Source organism: Bombina bombina, chromosome 2 (assembly GCF_027579735.1).
Source record: "Bombina bombina isolate aBomBom1 chromosome 2, aBomBom1.pri, whole genome shotgun sequence".
NCBI classification, from domain to species: Eukaryota; Metazoa; Chordata; class Amphibia; order Anura; family Bombinatoridae; genus Bombina; species Bombina bombina.
In genome coordinates, this window is record NC_069500.1 from 726,118,996 (window position 1) to 726,135,142 (window position 16,147).

Genomic DNA, 16,147 nt, shown 5'->3' on the forward strand with positions numbered 1-16,147 from the left:
TTACATAACGATTCAATAATTTTAGATCCAGAACTGGTCTGAAGGAATTCTCCTTCTTTGGTACAATGAAGAGATTTGAATAAAACCCCATCCCCTGTTCCGGAACTGGAACTGGCATAATTACTCCAGCCAACTCTAGATCTGAAACACAATTCAGAAATGCTTGAGCTTTCACTGGATTTACTGGGACACGGGAAAGAAAAAATCTCTTTGCAGGAGGTCTCATCTTGAAACCAATTCTGTACCCTTCTGAAACAATGCTCTGAATCCAAAGATTGTGAACAGAATTGATCCAAATTTCTTTGAAAAAACGTAACCTGCCCCCTACCAGCTGAACTGGAATGAGGGCCGTACCTTCATGTGAACTTAGAAGCAGGCTTTGCCTTTCTAGCAGGCTTGGATTTATTCCAGACTGGAGATGGTTTCCAAACTGAAACTGCTCCTGAGGACGAAGGATCAGGCTTTTGTTCTTTGTTGAAACGAAAGGAACGAAAACGATTGTTAGCCCTGTTTTTACCTTTAGATTTTTTATCCTGTGGTAAAAAAGTTCCTTTCCCACCAGTAACAGTTGAAATAATAGAATCCAACTGAGAACCAAATAATTTGTTTCCCTGGAAAGAAATGGAAAGTAGAGTTGATTTAGAAGCCATATCAGCATTCCAAGTCTTAAGCCATAAAGCTCTTCTGGCTAAGATAGCTAGAGACATAAACCTAGCATCAACTCTAATAATATCAAAAATGGCATCACAGATAAAATTATTAGCATGCTGAAGAAGAATAATAATATCATGAGAATCACGATTTGCTACTTGTTGCGCTAGGGTTTCCAACCAAAAAGTTGAAGCTGCAGCAACATCAGCCAATGATATAGCAGGTCTAAGAAGATTACCTGAACACAGATAAGCTTTTCTTAGAAAGGATTCAATTTTTCTATCTAAAGGATCCTTAAACGAGGTACCATCTGACGTAGGAATGGTAGTACGTTTAGCAAGGGTAGAAATAGCCCCATCAACTTTAGGGATTTTGTCCCAAAATTCTAACCTGTCAGGCGGAACAGGATATAATTGCTTAAAACGTTTAGAAGGAGTAAATGAATTACCCAATTTATCCCATTCTTTGGAAATCACTGCAGAAATAGCATTAGGAACAGGAAAAACTTCTGGAATAACCGCAGGAGCTTTAAAAACCTTATCCAAACGTATAGAATTAGTATCAAGAGGACTAGAATCCTCTATTTCTAAAGCAATTAGTACTTCTTTAAGTAAAGAGCGAATAAATTCCATCTTAAATAAATATGAAGATTTATCAGCATCAATCTCTGAGATAGAATCCTCTGAACCAGAAGAGTCCAAAGAATCAGAATGATGGTGTTCATTTAAAAATTCATCTGTAGAGAGAGAAGATTTAAAAGACTTTTTACGTTTACTAGAAGGAGAAATAACAGACAAAGCCTTCTTTATGGATTCAGAAACAAAATCTCTTATGTTATCAGGAACATTCTGCACCTTAGATGTTGAGGGAACTGCAACAGGCAATGGTACATTACTAAAGGAAATATTATCTGCTTTAACAAGTTTGTCATGACAATTATTACAAACAACAGCTGGAGGAATAGCTACCAAAAATTTACAGCAGATACACTTAGCTTTGGTAGATCCAGCAGGCAGTGATTTTCCTGTAGTATCTTCTGGCTCAGATGCAACGTGAGACATCTTGCAATATGTAAGAGAAAAAACAACATATAAAGCAAAATAGATCAAATTCCTTATAAGACAGTTTCAGGAATGGGAAAGAATGCCAAATATCAAGCTTCTAGCAACCAGAAGCAAATGAAAAATGAGACTGAAATAATGTGGAGACAAAAGCGACGCCCATATTTTTTAGCGCCAAATAAGACGCCCACATTATTTGGCGCCTAAATGCTTTTGGCGCCAAAAATGACGCCACATCCGGAACGCCGACATTTTTGGCGCAAAATAACGTCAAAAAAATGACGTAACTTCCGGCGACACGAATGACGCCGGAAACGGAAAAGAATTTTTGCGCCAAAAAAGTCCGCGCCAAGAATGACGCAATAAAATGAAGCATTTTCAGCCCCCGCGAGCCTAACAGCCCACAGGGAAAAAAGTCAAATTTTTGAGGTAAGAAAAATATGATAATTCAATGCATAATCCCAAATATGAAACTGACTGTCTGAAAATAAGGAAAGTTGAACATTCTGAGTCAAGGCAAATAAATGTTTGAATACATATATTTAGAACTTTATAAATAAAGTGCCCAACCATAGCTTAGAGTGTCACAGAAAATAAGACTTACTTACCCCAGGACACTCATCTACATGTTTGTAGAAAGCCAAACCAGTACTGAAACGAGAATCAGTAGAGGTAATGGTAAATATAAGAGTATATCGTCGATCTGAAAAGGGAGGTAAGAGATGAATCTCTACGACCGATAACAGAGAACCTTATGAAATAGACCCCGTAGAAGGAGATCACTGCATTCAATAGGCAATACTCTCTTCACATCCCTCTGACATTCACTGCACGCTGAGAGGAAAACCGGGCTCCAACTTGCTGCGGAGCGCATATCAACGTAGAATCTAGCACAAACTTACTTCACCACCTCCCTTGGAGGCAAAGTTTGTAAAAACTGATTTGTGGGTGTGGTGAGGGGTGTATTTATAGGCATTTTAAGGTTTGGGAAACTTTGCCCCTCCTGGTAGGAATGTATATCCCATACGTCACTAGCTCATGGACTCTTGTTAATTACATGAAAGAAATATTGATAATAGGAGTAAATTAGAAAGTTGCTTAAAATTGCACGCTCTAGCTGAATCATGAAGAAAAAAAAATTGGGGTTTCATATTAATGTTAGCTTAAATTTTAGCCGGGTGCTCAGTAAAATTAGCCAAGTGATGACACAGCACATAATGGGTTAAATAAAGTTTGTACCCCAAATTTAATTCTAAACTGTGTTGATCAGAATATTCTTTCACCTCCACTGGTCATGAGAGCCTTCGTCAAACACTTTAATAGATTACAGCAGCACTGGAACAGGAAAGGATTTATCCCAGAAAAGGAGAAATAAGAAAGGGATAAAATGGTTAACCCTTAGCGCACCTGTGCTACCGTTGAAATTAAAAGCCTAGAACTCGAAGGGAACAGGGAGAAACAGCGAAGGTGTAGGAACTTACTGAAGTAGTTTCTGAGTACGCTAAGCCAACCACACTAAATTTAATGCAAAAGTAACCTTAAAAATATCTCATTTTTAAAGGTACCCAAAAGTGCTCTAAACTTCTATTATAAGGTGTATGGTGTAAAAATATATGTCCCCAGTCTATGTAAAGCATGTTTATACTAATAGCCGGTGGGTTATGAAGGTGCAGGTACTTATCTATCTAGACAGGGAGCTATCTAGGAACTGGCTCCTAGAAATTTACCTCTGGCTTCTAACTTTTTGGGTCATTCTCCATATATCTATATACAAATACCACTGTCTGGCTGTTTGTTGACCCCTGCTCTGACTCATAAAAGAAAAATGTCCCTTTAAGTACAATATCCCTTTAAAGCAAAAGTGGTTCTGGTTTCAGAAAATAAAGAACACTTTTATAGTTGATTTTATAAAATACTGCGTTAGACTTCAATTATGCAGCCTGGAAATATGAGTATCTTAAAACTACAAATCAAAAATCTGTAAAGAAATAATGAAATGTGAATAATACGTTTCCATAGCTACTTACACGTATGCAAACATTCTGTTACAGTAGTAGCATCAATAAGGTAACCATTGCACAAACGACACGTAATATGGGTGTTAATATCCCAGAGCTTTATCTTTCTGGTCAGCATCTTTGGTGTCTGCAAAAAAAAAAAAAAATGAATTGAATTCAACTTTCAAATATTAAAAAATATTAAAGTCCAAATTAAACATGATTCAGATAAGGCATGCAATTTTAAACAACTTTCCAATTTATTTTTATCATCAAATTTGCTTTGTTTTTTTGGTAATCTTTGTTGAAAACTAAATCTAGGTAGGCTCATATGCTATTTTCTAAACCTGTGAACACTGCCTCTTATCTCAGTGCATTTTGACAGTTTTTCACAGCTAGACAGCACTAGTTCATGTATACTATATAGATAACATTGTGCAGTTATTTCTCAGTCAGCACTGATTGGCTAAAATACAAGTCTGTCAAAAGAACTAAAATAAGGGGGCAGTCTTCAGAGGCTTAGATACAAGGTAATCACAGAGGTAAAACGTATTAATATAACTGTGTTGGTTATGCAAAACTGGGGAATGGGTAATAAAGGGATTGTCTATCTTTTTGAACAATATCAATTCTGGAGTAGACTGTCCCTTTAAGTTTAACATTTGAATATGGAACCTAACATTAGAATGTTAAATGTAACACTTGAAAGCTGAAATGTAATCAACACAAAATGTTATAAATGTTCAATACTTTGACTTCATTGATTTATAGACTTCCAATTAATTGAAACAAGTTAAATATGACAGTAAACCCCTTATACTTGTAATATAAAATGTTTAGTTATGCTTAGTAAAACAACTTTGCAATATACTTTAATTCATTTTTGTTTCCCCTTTAAAATAGTTTAGCTCAAAAAATTGTGGATTTTTTTTTTAATTCTCAGACCTGCAAACGTGTATTTCCCTAATTGGCTGTAAGCGATAACTGCAAAACAATTAACTTTAACCATACATAATGACTGTGGTAGCCTTGTTGTCTGCAGAGTCAAGAACAGATGGTCTCCTTGGCTATTGAACAACAATAGTGTAAAACAAGAGGTTACATTTGATTTAAAAAAAAAAAACAACAACAACAAAAAAAGAGTTTAGACTAGACTAATTTGTTACTCTATAGCAACACAACAGAAATGTCTTGTGGAGTGTACGGTCCCTTTAAAGGGACACTGAACCCAAATTTTTTATTTTGTGATTCAGATAGAGCATGCAATTTTAAGCAACTTTCTAATTTACTCCTATTATCAATTTTTCTTTGTTCTCTTGCTATCCTTATTGGAAAAAGAAGGCATCTAGGCTAATTTTTTGGTTCAGACCTCTGAACAGCACTTTTTTATTGGTTGAGTCATTTTTCCATCAATCAGCAAGAACAACGCAGGTTGTTCACCAAAAATGGGCCGGCATCTAAACTGCCATTCTAGCATTTCAAATAAAGATACCAAAAGAATGAAGAAAATTTGATAATAGGAGTAAATTAGAAAGTTGCTTAAAATTGCATGCTCTATCTGAATCACAATAGAAAAAATTTGGGTTCAGTGTCCCTTTAAGTACTGAAATTGCATCTCTAGTTAAAACAAAAAGACCCTTATGAAGACTTGGATGTCACTGAGTATTTATCCCTGGGATGCAGTTCCAGAAGAGGTTGCAAAGAGCAGGGTTCTTCTAACCACGGGTCGAGTGAGTCGCAACAACATGTTTATTGGGTCGCGACTTGTGTGTTGTATGAGAGTGTGTGAGTGGTGTGTGTGTGTGTGGGTTGTAGGAGAGTGTGTGAGTGGTGTGTGTGTGTTGTAGGAGTGTGTGTGGTGTGCGGTGTGTGTGTGTGTGGTGTGTGTGTCTGGTGTGCGTGTGTGTTGTAGGAGAGTGTGTGAGTGGTGTGTGTGTTGTAGGAGTGTGTGTGGTGTGCGTGTGTGGTGTGTGTGTGTGTGTGTCTGGTGTGTGTGGTGTGCATGTGTGTTGTAGGAGAGTGTGTGCTGTGCGTATGTGTGTGTGTGTGTGTGTGGTGTGTGTGTGGTGTGTGTGTGTGTGTTGTAGGAGAGAGTGTGTGTGTGTGGAGTGTGTGTGTGTGTTGTAGGAGAGAAAGTGTGTGTGTGTGGTGTGTGTGTGTGTGTGTGTGTGTGTGTAATAGTGTGTGTGATGTGTGTGTTATAGGAGAGTGGGTGGTGTGTGTTTTATTACCTTTTACAACAGTTTCAAGATTGACTACAATCAGGAATAAAGTACACAAACACATTTTAGTCACTTTGCCAAAAATTGCAGCTATCTTGTATAATATATGTCACAGGGTATGTGGTATTATTGTACTGGGTCTTGGGAAAAAAAAGTTTAAAGAACCCCGGCATACAGCATCTTTATCAGTGAAGCACTTCCACAGAAGTTCCCATACAAGTCTGAGTAGAGGCCTGGGCTTTGGCTGGGATTGTTCCTTTACTATACTTTATACATATTGTATCAATTTTCGATTTTGTGTTCCTGAGTATTTGAAGCTAAAATATTAACAACTTAAAGTTATTGTAAACTTTAATGAATTAAAGGCCAGTATCAAATAATAATCTTAAAAACAGGGGCACTTTAATTCATTAAAGTTTACAAAGATGCATATTTTTTAAATACTTACCTTTGCGTTATGGTAAACATAACGCTGATCCTCTGCCCCGCAGCTCCTGCTTTTTAAAGCAGAATGATGATTAATCTGGCTTCCTCTAATCGTTGTGTGCCCCCTTTGGCGTCCAGTGCGTGAGGCAACGCAACGATTGGAGTTATCCGGATCTTTGCCAACCAAGCCAGTTGTCTTCATACAAACACCACAACCTTTCATTAAAGGGACCATAACGTCAAAATTTAAACTTTCATAATTCAGACAGACAAAACATGGTTAAATAACTTTTCAATTTACCTCTATTATCAAATTTGCTTTGTGCTTTGGTATCCTTTGCTGAAGGAGCAGCAATGCACTACTGGGAACTAGCTGAATACATCTCATGAGCTAAAGCCAAAAAAGCTATATATGTACAGCCATCAATCAGCAGCTAGCTCCCACTGCTGCTCCTGAGACTACCTAAGTATGCTTCTCAACAAAGAGAACAAAGCAAATGTGATCCGAGTAAATAGAAAGTTTCATTTTTATTTTATGATCCCTTTAAATGCTCAAAAATACAATGAATTAGACAGGTAACCCTCATATGCACATTGCTCTCATAAGACCTATATAAAGTCTTGCACGTTTTCTCAATGCACTCCTGTCAGGTGACACGTAAGCCGTCTATATTCAGTCCGCTCATGCTTTTCTCATATTTTCCATTTCTTTACAGAGCAAACTATTTTAATCTATAAATCCCCTCAGTCATTTATATATTTATTTCATAGAATAACGTCATAAAAACAAATACAAGAAAATGAAATCAAACCGCTTAAATGAGTTTTCTCCTATTGCCGTGACTTTCCCAACAACCTTTGACATAACAATCCCCAGAGACTTCACAAACGCAAGTGACCAATGACAACACATCACTTAGTCATAATGAAAACATTGTCTTGGTGAAAAAGATAAGTCAGCATCAGCGATTTTTTTTACCCACTCCTTTTCTCCACATTTATTTTAGGAATTAATTTTAAATAAATTACTGAAAGGTATTGACACAGAAGAAAAGTTCAGACCACAGAAATGACCGTAAACCTCTCCATATCTATTGCATGCATGAAGATAATATAAATATACTTGTGCTGGATGTTTACAAGCCTGATTAAACTGCCATCATAAAAAGGAACTTAAAAGGACAGTCTACTCCAAAATGTTTATTGTTTAAAAAGATAATCTCTTCATTACCCATTACTCAGTTTTGCACAGCCAACACAGTTATAGTAATATACTTTTTACCTCTGTGATTACCTTGCATCTAAGCCTCTTCTGACAGCTCCCTGATCACATGACTATTTATTTATTATCTATTGACTTGCATTTTAGCCAATTAGTGCAGTGTCTGCCACAAGCCACACACGTGATCACAATGTTATCTATATGGCTCACATTAACTAGCACTCCCCTGTTGTGAAAAGCAAATAAAAAAAGCATGTGATAAGAGGCGGCCTTCAAGGGCTTCGAAATTATCATATGAGCCTACCTAGGTTTAGCCTTCAACTAAGAATACCAAGAAAACAAAGCACATTTGATCATAAAAGTAAATTGGAAAGTTTATTTTTGACTAGACTGTCCCTATAAATGATATAAAGTATATTAATATAACAATGTTGGTTGTGCAAAGCTGGGGAATGGGTAATAAAAGGTGTTATCTATCTTTTTAAACAATAACAATTTCGGTGTTGACTTGGACAATAAACAACACCTTGAGATTTAAAGGGACAGTAAAGTCAATCTTTCATGATTTAAATAGGGCATGTAATTTTAAACAACTGAAAGCATTTTGACAGTTTTTCACCACTAGAGGGTGTTAGTTCTTGTGTTTCATATAGATAACATTGAGCTCCGGCACGTGAAGCTCCTAGGAGTCAACAATGATTGGCTAAAAATGCAAGTCTGTCAAAAGAACTGAAATAAGGGGGCAGTTTGCAGAGGCATAGATACAAGGTAATCACAGAGGTAAAAAACATAATTTATGCTTACCTGATAAATTCCTTTCTTCTGTTGTGTGATCAGTCCACGGGTCATCATTACTTCTGGGATATAACTCCTCCCCAACAGGAAATGCAAGAGGATTCACCCAGCAGAGCTGCATATAGCTCCTCCCCTCTACGTCAGTCCCAGTCATTCGACCAAGAATCAACGAGAAAGGAGTAACCAAGGGTGAAGTGGTGACTGGAGTATAATTTAAAAGATATTTACCTGCCTTAAAAACAGGGCGGGCCGTGGACTGATCACACAACAGAAGAAAGGAATTTATCAGGTAAGCATAAATTATGTTTTCTTCTGTTATGTGTGATCAGTCCACGGGTCATCATTACTTCTGGGATACCAATACCAAAGCAAAAGTACACGGATGACGGGAGGGAAAGGCAGGCTCATTATACAGAAGGAACCACTGCCTGAAGAACCTTTCTCCCAAAAATAGCCTCCGAAGAAGCAAAAGTGTCAAATTTGTAAAATTTGGAAAAAGTATGAAGTGAAGACCAAGTTGCAGCCTTGCAAATCTGTTCAACAGAGGCCTCATTCTTAAAGGCCCAAGTGGAAGCCACAGCTCTAGTGGAGTGAGCTGTAATTCTTTCAGGAGGCTGCTGTCCAGCAGTCTCATAGGCTAAACGTATTATGCTACGAAGCCAAAAAGAGAGAGAGGTAGCAGAAGCTTTTTGACCTCTCCTCTGTCCAGAGTAAACGACAAACAAGGAAGAAGTTTGGCGAAAATCTTTAGTTGCCTGCAAGTAGAACTTGAGGGCACGAACTACATCCAGATTGTGTAAAAGACGTTCCTTCTTTGAAGAAGGATTTGGACACAAGGATGGGACAACAATCTCTTGATTGATGTTCCTGTTAGTGACTACCTTAGGTAAGAACCCAGGTTTAGTACGCAGAACTACCTTGTCTGAGTGAAAAATCAGATAAGGGGAATCACAATGTAAGGCTGATAACTCAGAGACTCTTCGAGCCGAGGAAATAGCCATTAAAAACAGAACTTTCCAAGATAACATTTTTATATCAATGGAATGAAGGGGTTCAAACGGAACACCCTGTAAAACGTTAAGAACTAAGTTTAAACTCCATGGTGGAGCAACAGCTTTAAACACAGGCTTGATCCTAGCTAAAGCCTGACAAAAGGACTGGACGTCTGGATTTTCTGACAGACGTCTGTGTAACAAGATGGACAGAGCTGAAATCTGTCCCTTTAATGAACTAGCTGATAAACCCTTTTCTAAACCTTCTTGTAGAAAAGACAGTATCCTAGCGATCCTAACCTTACTCCAGGAGTAACCTTTGGATTCGCACCAGTATAGGTATTTCCGCCATATTTTATGGTAAATCCTTCTGGTAACAGGCTTCCTAGCCTGAATTAGGGTATCAATAACCGACTCAGAAAAACCACGTTTTGATAAAATCAAGCGTTCAATTTCCAAGCAGTCAGCTTCAGAGAAGTTAGATTTTGATGTTTGAATGGACCCTGTATCAGAAGGTCCTGTCTTAGAGGTAGAGACCAAGGCGGACAGGATGACATGTCCACTAGATCTGCATACCAAGTCCTGCGTGGCCATGCAGGTGCTATTAGAATTACTGATGCTCTCTCCTGTTTGATTTTGGCAATCAATCGAGGAAGCAGCGGGAAGGGTGGAAACACATAAGCCATCCTGAAGTTCCAAGGTGCTGTCAAAGCATCTATCAGAACTGCTCCCGGATCCCTGGATCTGGACCCGTAGCGAGGAAGTTTGGCGTTCTGGCGAGACGCCATGAGATCTATCTCTGGTTTGCCCCAACGTCGAAGTATTTGGGCAAAGACCTCCGGATGAAGTTCCCACTCCCCCGGATGAAAAGTCTGGCGACTCAAGAAATCCGCCTCCCAGTTCTCCACTCCCGGGATGTGGATTGCTGACAGGTGGCAAGAGTGAGACTCTGCCCAGCGAATTATCTTTGATACTTCCATCATTGCTAGGGAGCTTCTTGTCCCTCCCTGATGGTTGATGTAAGCTACAGTCGTGATGTTGTCCGACTGAAACCTGATGAACCCCCGAGTTGTTAACTGGGGCCAAGCCAGAAGGGCATTGAGAACTGCTCTCAATTCCAGAATGTTTATTGGAAGGAGACTCTCCTCCTGATTCCATAGTCCCTGAGCCTTCAGAGAATTCCAGACAGCGCCCCAACCTAGTAGGCTGGCGTCTGTTGTTACAATTGTCCAGTCTGGCCTGCTGAATGGCATCCCCCTGGACAGGTGTGGCCGATAAAGCCACCATAGAAGAGAATTTCTGGTCTCTTGATTCAGATTCAGAGTAGGGGACAAATCTGAGTAATCCCCATTCCACTGACTTAGCATGCATAATTGCAGCGGTCTGAGGTGTAGGCGTGCAAAAGGTACTATGTCCATTGCCGCTACCATTAAGCCGATCACCTCCATGCATTGAGCTACTGACGGGTGTTGAATGGAATGAAGGACGCGGCATGCATTTTGAAGCTTTGTTAACCTGTCTTCTGTCAGGTAAATCTTCATTTCTACAGAATCTATAAGAGTCCCCAAGAATGGAACTCTTGTGAGAGGAAAGAGAGAACTCTTCTTTTCGTTCACTTTCCATCCATGCGACCTTAGAAATGCCAGAACTAACTCTGTATGAGACTTGGCAGTTTGAAAGCTTGAAGCTTGAATTAGAATGTCGTCTAGGTACGGAGCTACCGAAATCCCTCGCGGTCTTAGTACCGCTAGAAGGGCACCCAGAACCTTTGTGAAGATTCTTGGAGCCGTAGCCAATCCGAATGGAAGAGCTACAAACTGGTAGTGCCTGTCTAAGAAGGCAAACCTTAGATACCGGTGATGATCTTTGTGGATCGGTATGTGAAGGTAAGCATCCTTTAAATCCACTGTGGTCATGTACTGACCCTCTTGGATCATGGGTAAGATTGTCCGAATAGTTTCCATTTTGAACGATGGAACTCTTAGGAATTTGTTTAGAGTCTTTAAATCTAAGATTGGCCTGAAAGTTCCCTCTTTTTTGGGAACCACAAACAGGTTTGAGTAGAACCCTTGTCCTTGTTCCGACCGCGGAACCGGATGGATCACTCCCATTAATAACAGATCTTGTACGCAGCGTAGAAACGCTTCTTTCTTTATCTGGTTTGTTGACAACCTTGACAGATGGGGGAGATAATTTGAAGTCTAGAAGGTATCCCTGCGATATGATCTCTAGAGCCCAGGGATCCTGAACATCTCTTGCCCAGGCCTGGGCGAAGAGAGAGAGTCTGCCCCCCACTAGATCCGGTCCCGGATCGGGGGCTCTCGGTTCATGCTGTCTTTGGGGCAGCAGCAGGTTTCCTGGCCTGCTTGCTCTTGTTCCAGGACTGGTTAGGCTTCCAGCCTTGCCTGTAACGAGCAACAGCTCCTTCCTGTTTTGGTGCAGTGGAGGTTGATGCTGCTCCTGTTTTAAAGTTCCGAAAGGGACGAAAATTAGACTGTCTAGCCTTAGCTTTGGCTTTGTCTTGAGGTAGGGCGTGGCCCTTACCTCCTGTAATGTCAGCGATAATCTCTTTCAAACCGGGCCCAAATAAAGACTGCCCCTTGAAAGGTATATTAAGTAATTTGGACTTAGAAGTAACATCAGCTGACCAGGATTTTAGCCACAGCGCCCTACGTGCCTGTATGGCGAATCCTGAGTTCTTAGCCGTAAGTTTGGTTAAATGTACTACGGCCTCCGAAATGAAGGAATTAGCTAGTTTAAGGACTCTAAGCCTGTCCGTAATGTCGTCTAGCGTAGATGAACTAAGGTTCTCTTCAAGCGACTCAATCCAAAATGCTGCCGCAGCCGTAATCGGCGCGATACATGCAAGGGGTTGTAATATAAAACCTTGTTGAACAAACATTTTCTTAAGGTAACCCTCTAATTTTTTATCCATTGGATCTGAGAAAGCACAGCTATCCTCCACCGGGATAGTGGTACGCTTAGCTAAAGTAGAAACTGCTCCCTCCACCTTGGGGACCGTTTGCCATAAGTCCCGAGTGGTGGCGTCTATTGGAAACATCTTTCTAAATATTGGAGGGGGTGAGAACGGCACACCGGGTCTATCCCACTCCTTAGTAACAATTTCAGTTAGTCTCTTAGGTATAGGAAAAACGTCAGTACTCGCCGGTACCGCAAAGTATTTATCCAACCTACACAGTTTCTCTGGTATTGCAACGGTGTTACAATCGTTGAGAGCTGCTAAGACCTCCCCTAGTAATACACGGAGGTTCTCCAATTTAAATTTAAAATTTGAAATATCTGAGTCCAATCTGTTTGGATCAGAACCGTCACCCACAGAATGAAGCTCTCCGTCCTCATGCTCTGCGAGCTGTGACGCAGTATCAGACATGGCCCTAGCATTGTCAGCGCACTCTGTTCTCACCCCAGAGTGATCACGCTTGCCTCTTAGTTCTGGTAATTTAGACAAAACTTCAGTCATAACAGTAGCCATATCTTGTAATGTTATCTGTAATGGCCGCCCAGATGTACTAGGCGCCAAAATATCACGCACCTCCCGGGCGGGAGATGCAGGTACTGCCGCGTGAGGCGAGTTAGTCGGCATAACTCTCCCCTCGCTGTTTGGTGAAATTTGTTCACATTGTACAGATTGACTTTTATTTAAAGTAGCATCAATACAGTTAGTACATAAATTTCTATTGGGCTCCACCTTGGCATTGGAACAAATGACACAGATATCTTCCTCTGAGTCAGACATGTTTAACACACTAGCAAAAAACTTACAACTTGGTTATAATCTTTTTTAGCAAAAAACGTACTGTGCCTCAAAGAGGTACTAACGATTAAATGACAGTTGAAATAGTGAACTGAAAAACAGTTATAGCATCAAACTTTAAAACAACAAAACTTTTAGCAAAGGTTTGTTCCCATTAGTAAAATAACAATAATTAAATTTGACATAAAAAATACAAAGCAACGTTTTTATTCACAGTCACTATAAGAATTCTCACAGCTCTGCTGAGAGAATTTACCTCCCTTCAAAGAAGTTTGAAGACCCCTGAGATCTATCAGAGATGAACCGGATCATGCAGGAAAAATAAAAGTAACTGACTGGTATTTTTTGATGCGTAGCAAAGAGCGCCAAAACGGCCCCTCCCTCTCCCACACAGCAGTGAAGAGAAACGAAACTGTCACAAATAAAGCAAAAAAACTGCCAAGTGGAAAATAATGCCCAAATATTTATTCACACAGTACCTCAGCAATGTAAACGATTCTACATTCCAGCAAAAACGTTTAACATGATAAATAGTTATTAAAAAGGATTAGTGACCTTTAACAGAGTAGTTCCGGTGAAATACCATCCCCAGAATACTGAAGTGTATACATACATGTCATTTTAACGGTATGGCAGGATTTTCTCATCAATTCCATTCAGAAAATAAAAACTGCTACATACCTCAATGCAGATTCCTCTGCCCGCTGTCCCCTGATCTGAAGCCTTTACCTCCCTCAGATGGCCGAGAACAGCAATATGATCTTAACTACTCCGGTTAAAATCATAGTAAAAAACTCTGACAGATTCTTCCTCAAACTCTGCCAGAGAAGTAATAACACGCTCCGGTGCTATTTTAAAATAACAAACTTTTGATTGAAGTCATAAAAACTAAGTATAATCACCATAGTCCTCTCACACATCCTATCTAGTCGTTGGGTGCAAGAGAATGACTGGGACTGACGTAGAGGGGAGGAGCTATATGCAGCTCTGCTGGGTGAATCCTCTTGCATTTCCTGTTGGGGAGGAGTTATATCCCAGAAGTAATGATGACCCGTGGACTGATCACACATAACAGAAGAAAGTATATTAATACAACTGTGTTGGTTATGCAAAATTGAGGAATGGGTAATAAAGGGATTATCTACCTTTTAAAACAACAAAAATCCTGGTGTTTACTGTCCCTTTAATATAAAGGGTTCAGTTGTGCATAGTAATAAAACGTTGCAATATATTTTCACAATTTATTGATTCTGAGTGTTCTTTTTCTCAAGGGGTAGCTTCCTATGTACCAGTTTCTGCTTTAGGTTGGGTGGTTGTCTGTATGCCAGGATTGGGGGTTTTGGAAAGATTTTTTTGAGTGTGGGATCCTCTAAGAGTAGTGGCTGTAAGTCTTTTATGATTTTTCGTATCCCTTCCACAGCAGGGTTGTATTTGACTACTAGTGGGATACGCGATATGTTTTTCTTTTCCCTGTATTGTAGTAAGTGTTCACGTGGAGTATTGAGGGCACAGTTAATGGAACACTCAGAATGGAACCAAGTGCTGATATAAAGCTCTCTGCAAACTGTGTCAACACGTTTGTGAAAGCAGCACAGCAAATAACAATAATAAATCCTATACAATTAAAGGGGCATATTCATGTATATCTGCAAATGTGGTATACATGATAGTATGTATAACACATTTGCAGATATACATGAATATGCCCCTTTAATGATACATTGCACTGCATGTGAAGTGGGATGCTATATTGGAGAAACAAGCCAAAAACTGCACCTTCGGATGAACTTACACAGACACTCAATCAAAAACCACTGTGAAACAAAATACTGCACCCCTGTTGGTCACCATTTCACCCAACCTGACCACTCCATCCAAAACCTCAAAATTCTCAGAGGCAACTACAAAAACACCATGGAAAGAAAAACCTTTGAAATGAAAATGATAATGCACTTCAACTTGTTTAATTCTGGACTAAATGTGGACTCTGGATTCTTAACACATTATCACATTTTTTTGTAATGTACTTCCATTTAGTCAATTACATTGTATATTCCACATTCTTTATACATAGGTACACAGGTAAGCCTATGTCCACACTTTTGTCTTTTTTAACTTTTGTATTCCCCCTGTATATACAATTTCACATCTTTATAGATATTGATTCAATGTTGATATATAACTTTATGTCAGTATATGCTCTATGTATAGCTATATATTTCCCCTGTCTGTTCTCCTACACTGGACACTGTCTGCCTGTTACCTAAGCCCCCCTCATGATTTTTACGACACCTCCTCCTTTCCCTGCACTTTCTGTCTTCTTAGCTATTCTGTGTTTTAAGATACAATCTGTAAATTCCATTGAATTGGTCAGTATTGCTTCAGACTTGATAAAGGAAGGAACTCTTCCGAAAGCTTGTCAACTTATAAATGTATAGTTAGTCCAATACAAAAGTATCATTGCTCAATGCAATACTCTTGTTATTTTGATATCTAAATCTCTGGACTAACACAGCTACTCCAATCAACGTATATATATGTACTTTCATAAATTGTTTCACTAAGATTGCACTCTCCTTGTTTTTGAACGGTTGTATTTGTATAGATTACTGTAATTTTTTGCTATGTTTTAATATTGATATATGTGCAATTTCTTTGCAGCCTTTTGTGTTTCTTTTTTTCTTTCATGATTCAGATAAAGCATGCAATTTTAAGCAACTTTCTTATTTACTCATATTATGAATTCTTCTTTGTTCTCTTGCTGTCTTTTTTTTTTTTTGGGTTCAGCACCTTGGGTAGGGCTTGTTGATCGGTGGCTACAAACCAATAGATGGGCTGACTCGTACGCTTACATTCCTGTTTTTTTAAATTAAGATACCAAGAAAAATTGATAAAAGGAGTAAAATCAAAAGTTGCTTAAAATTGCATGCTCTAGCTGAATCATGAAAGCTTAAATTTTGACTCTCATAGCCCTTTAGCAAAGTCTGATTTGCAGCTAAATATGAT

The 16,147-nt window shown here is 39.2% G+C and overlaps 1 protein-coding gene across 1 annotated transcript in view; it reads right to left on the bottom strand.

Annotated features, from left to right (window-relative positions):
* PCGF3 (polycomb group ring finger 3) overlaps window positions 1–16,147 on the bottom strand; it is a 299,567-nt gene that overhangs the window by 146,308 nt on the left and 137,112 nt on the right. Inside the window, exon 2 of the mRNA XM_053702738.1 lies at window positions 3,740–3,857. Within this exon, the coding sequence (XP_053558713.1) occupies window positions 3,740–3,848 (109 nt within the window). The 5' untranslated portion in view covers window positions 3,849–3,857. The remainder of the gene's footprint in view (window positions 1–3,739; window positions 3,858–16,147) is intronic.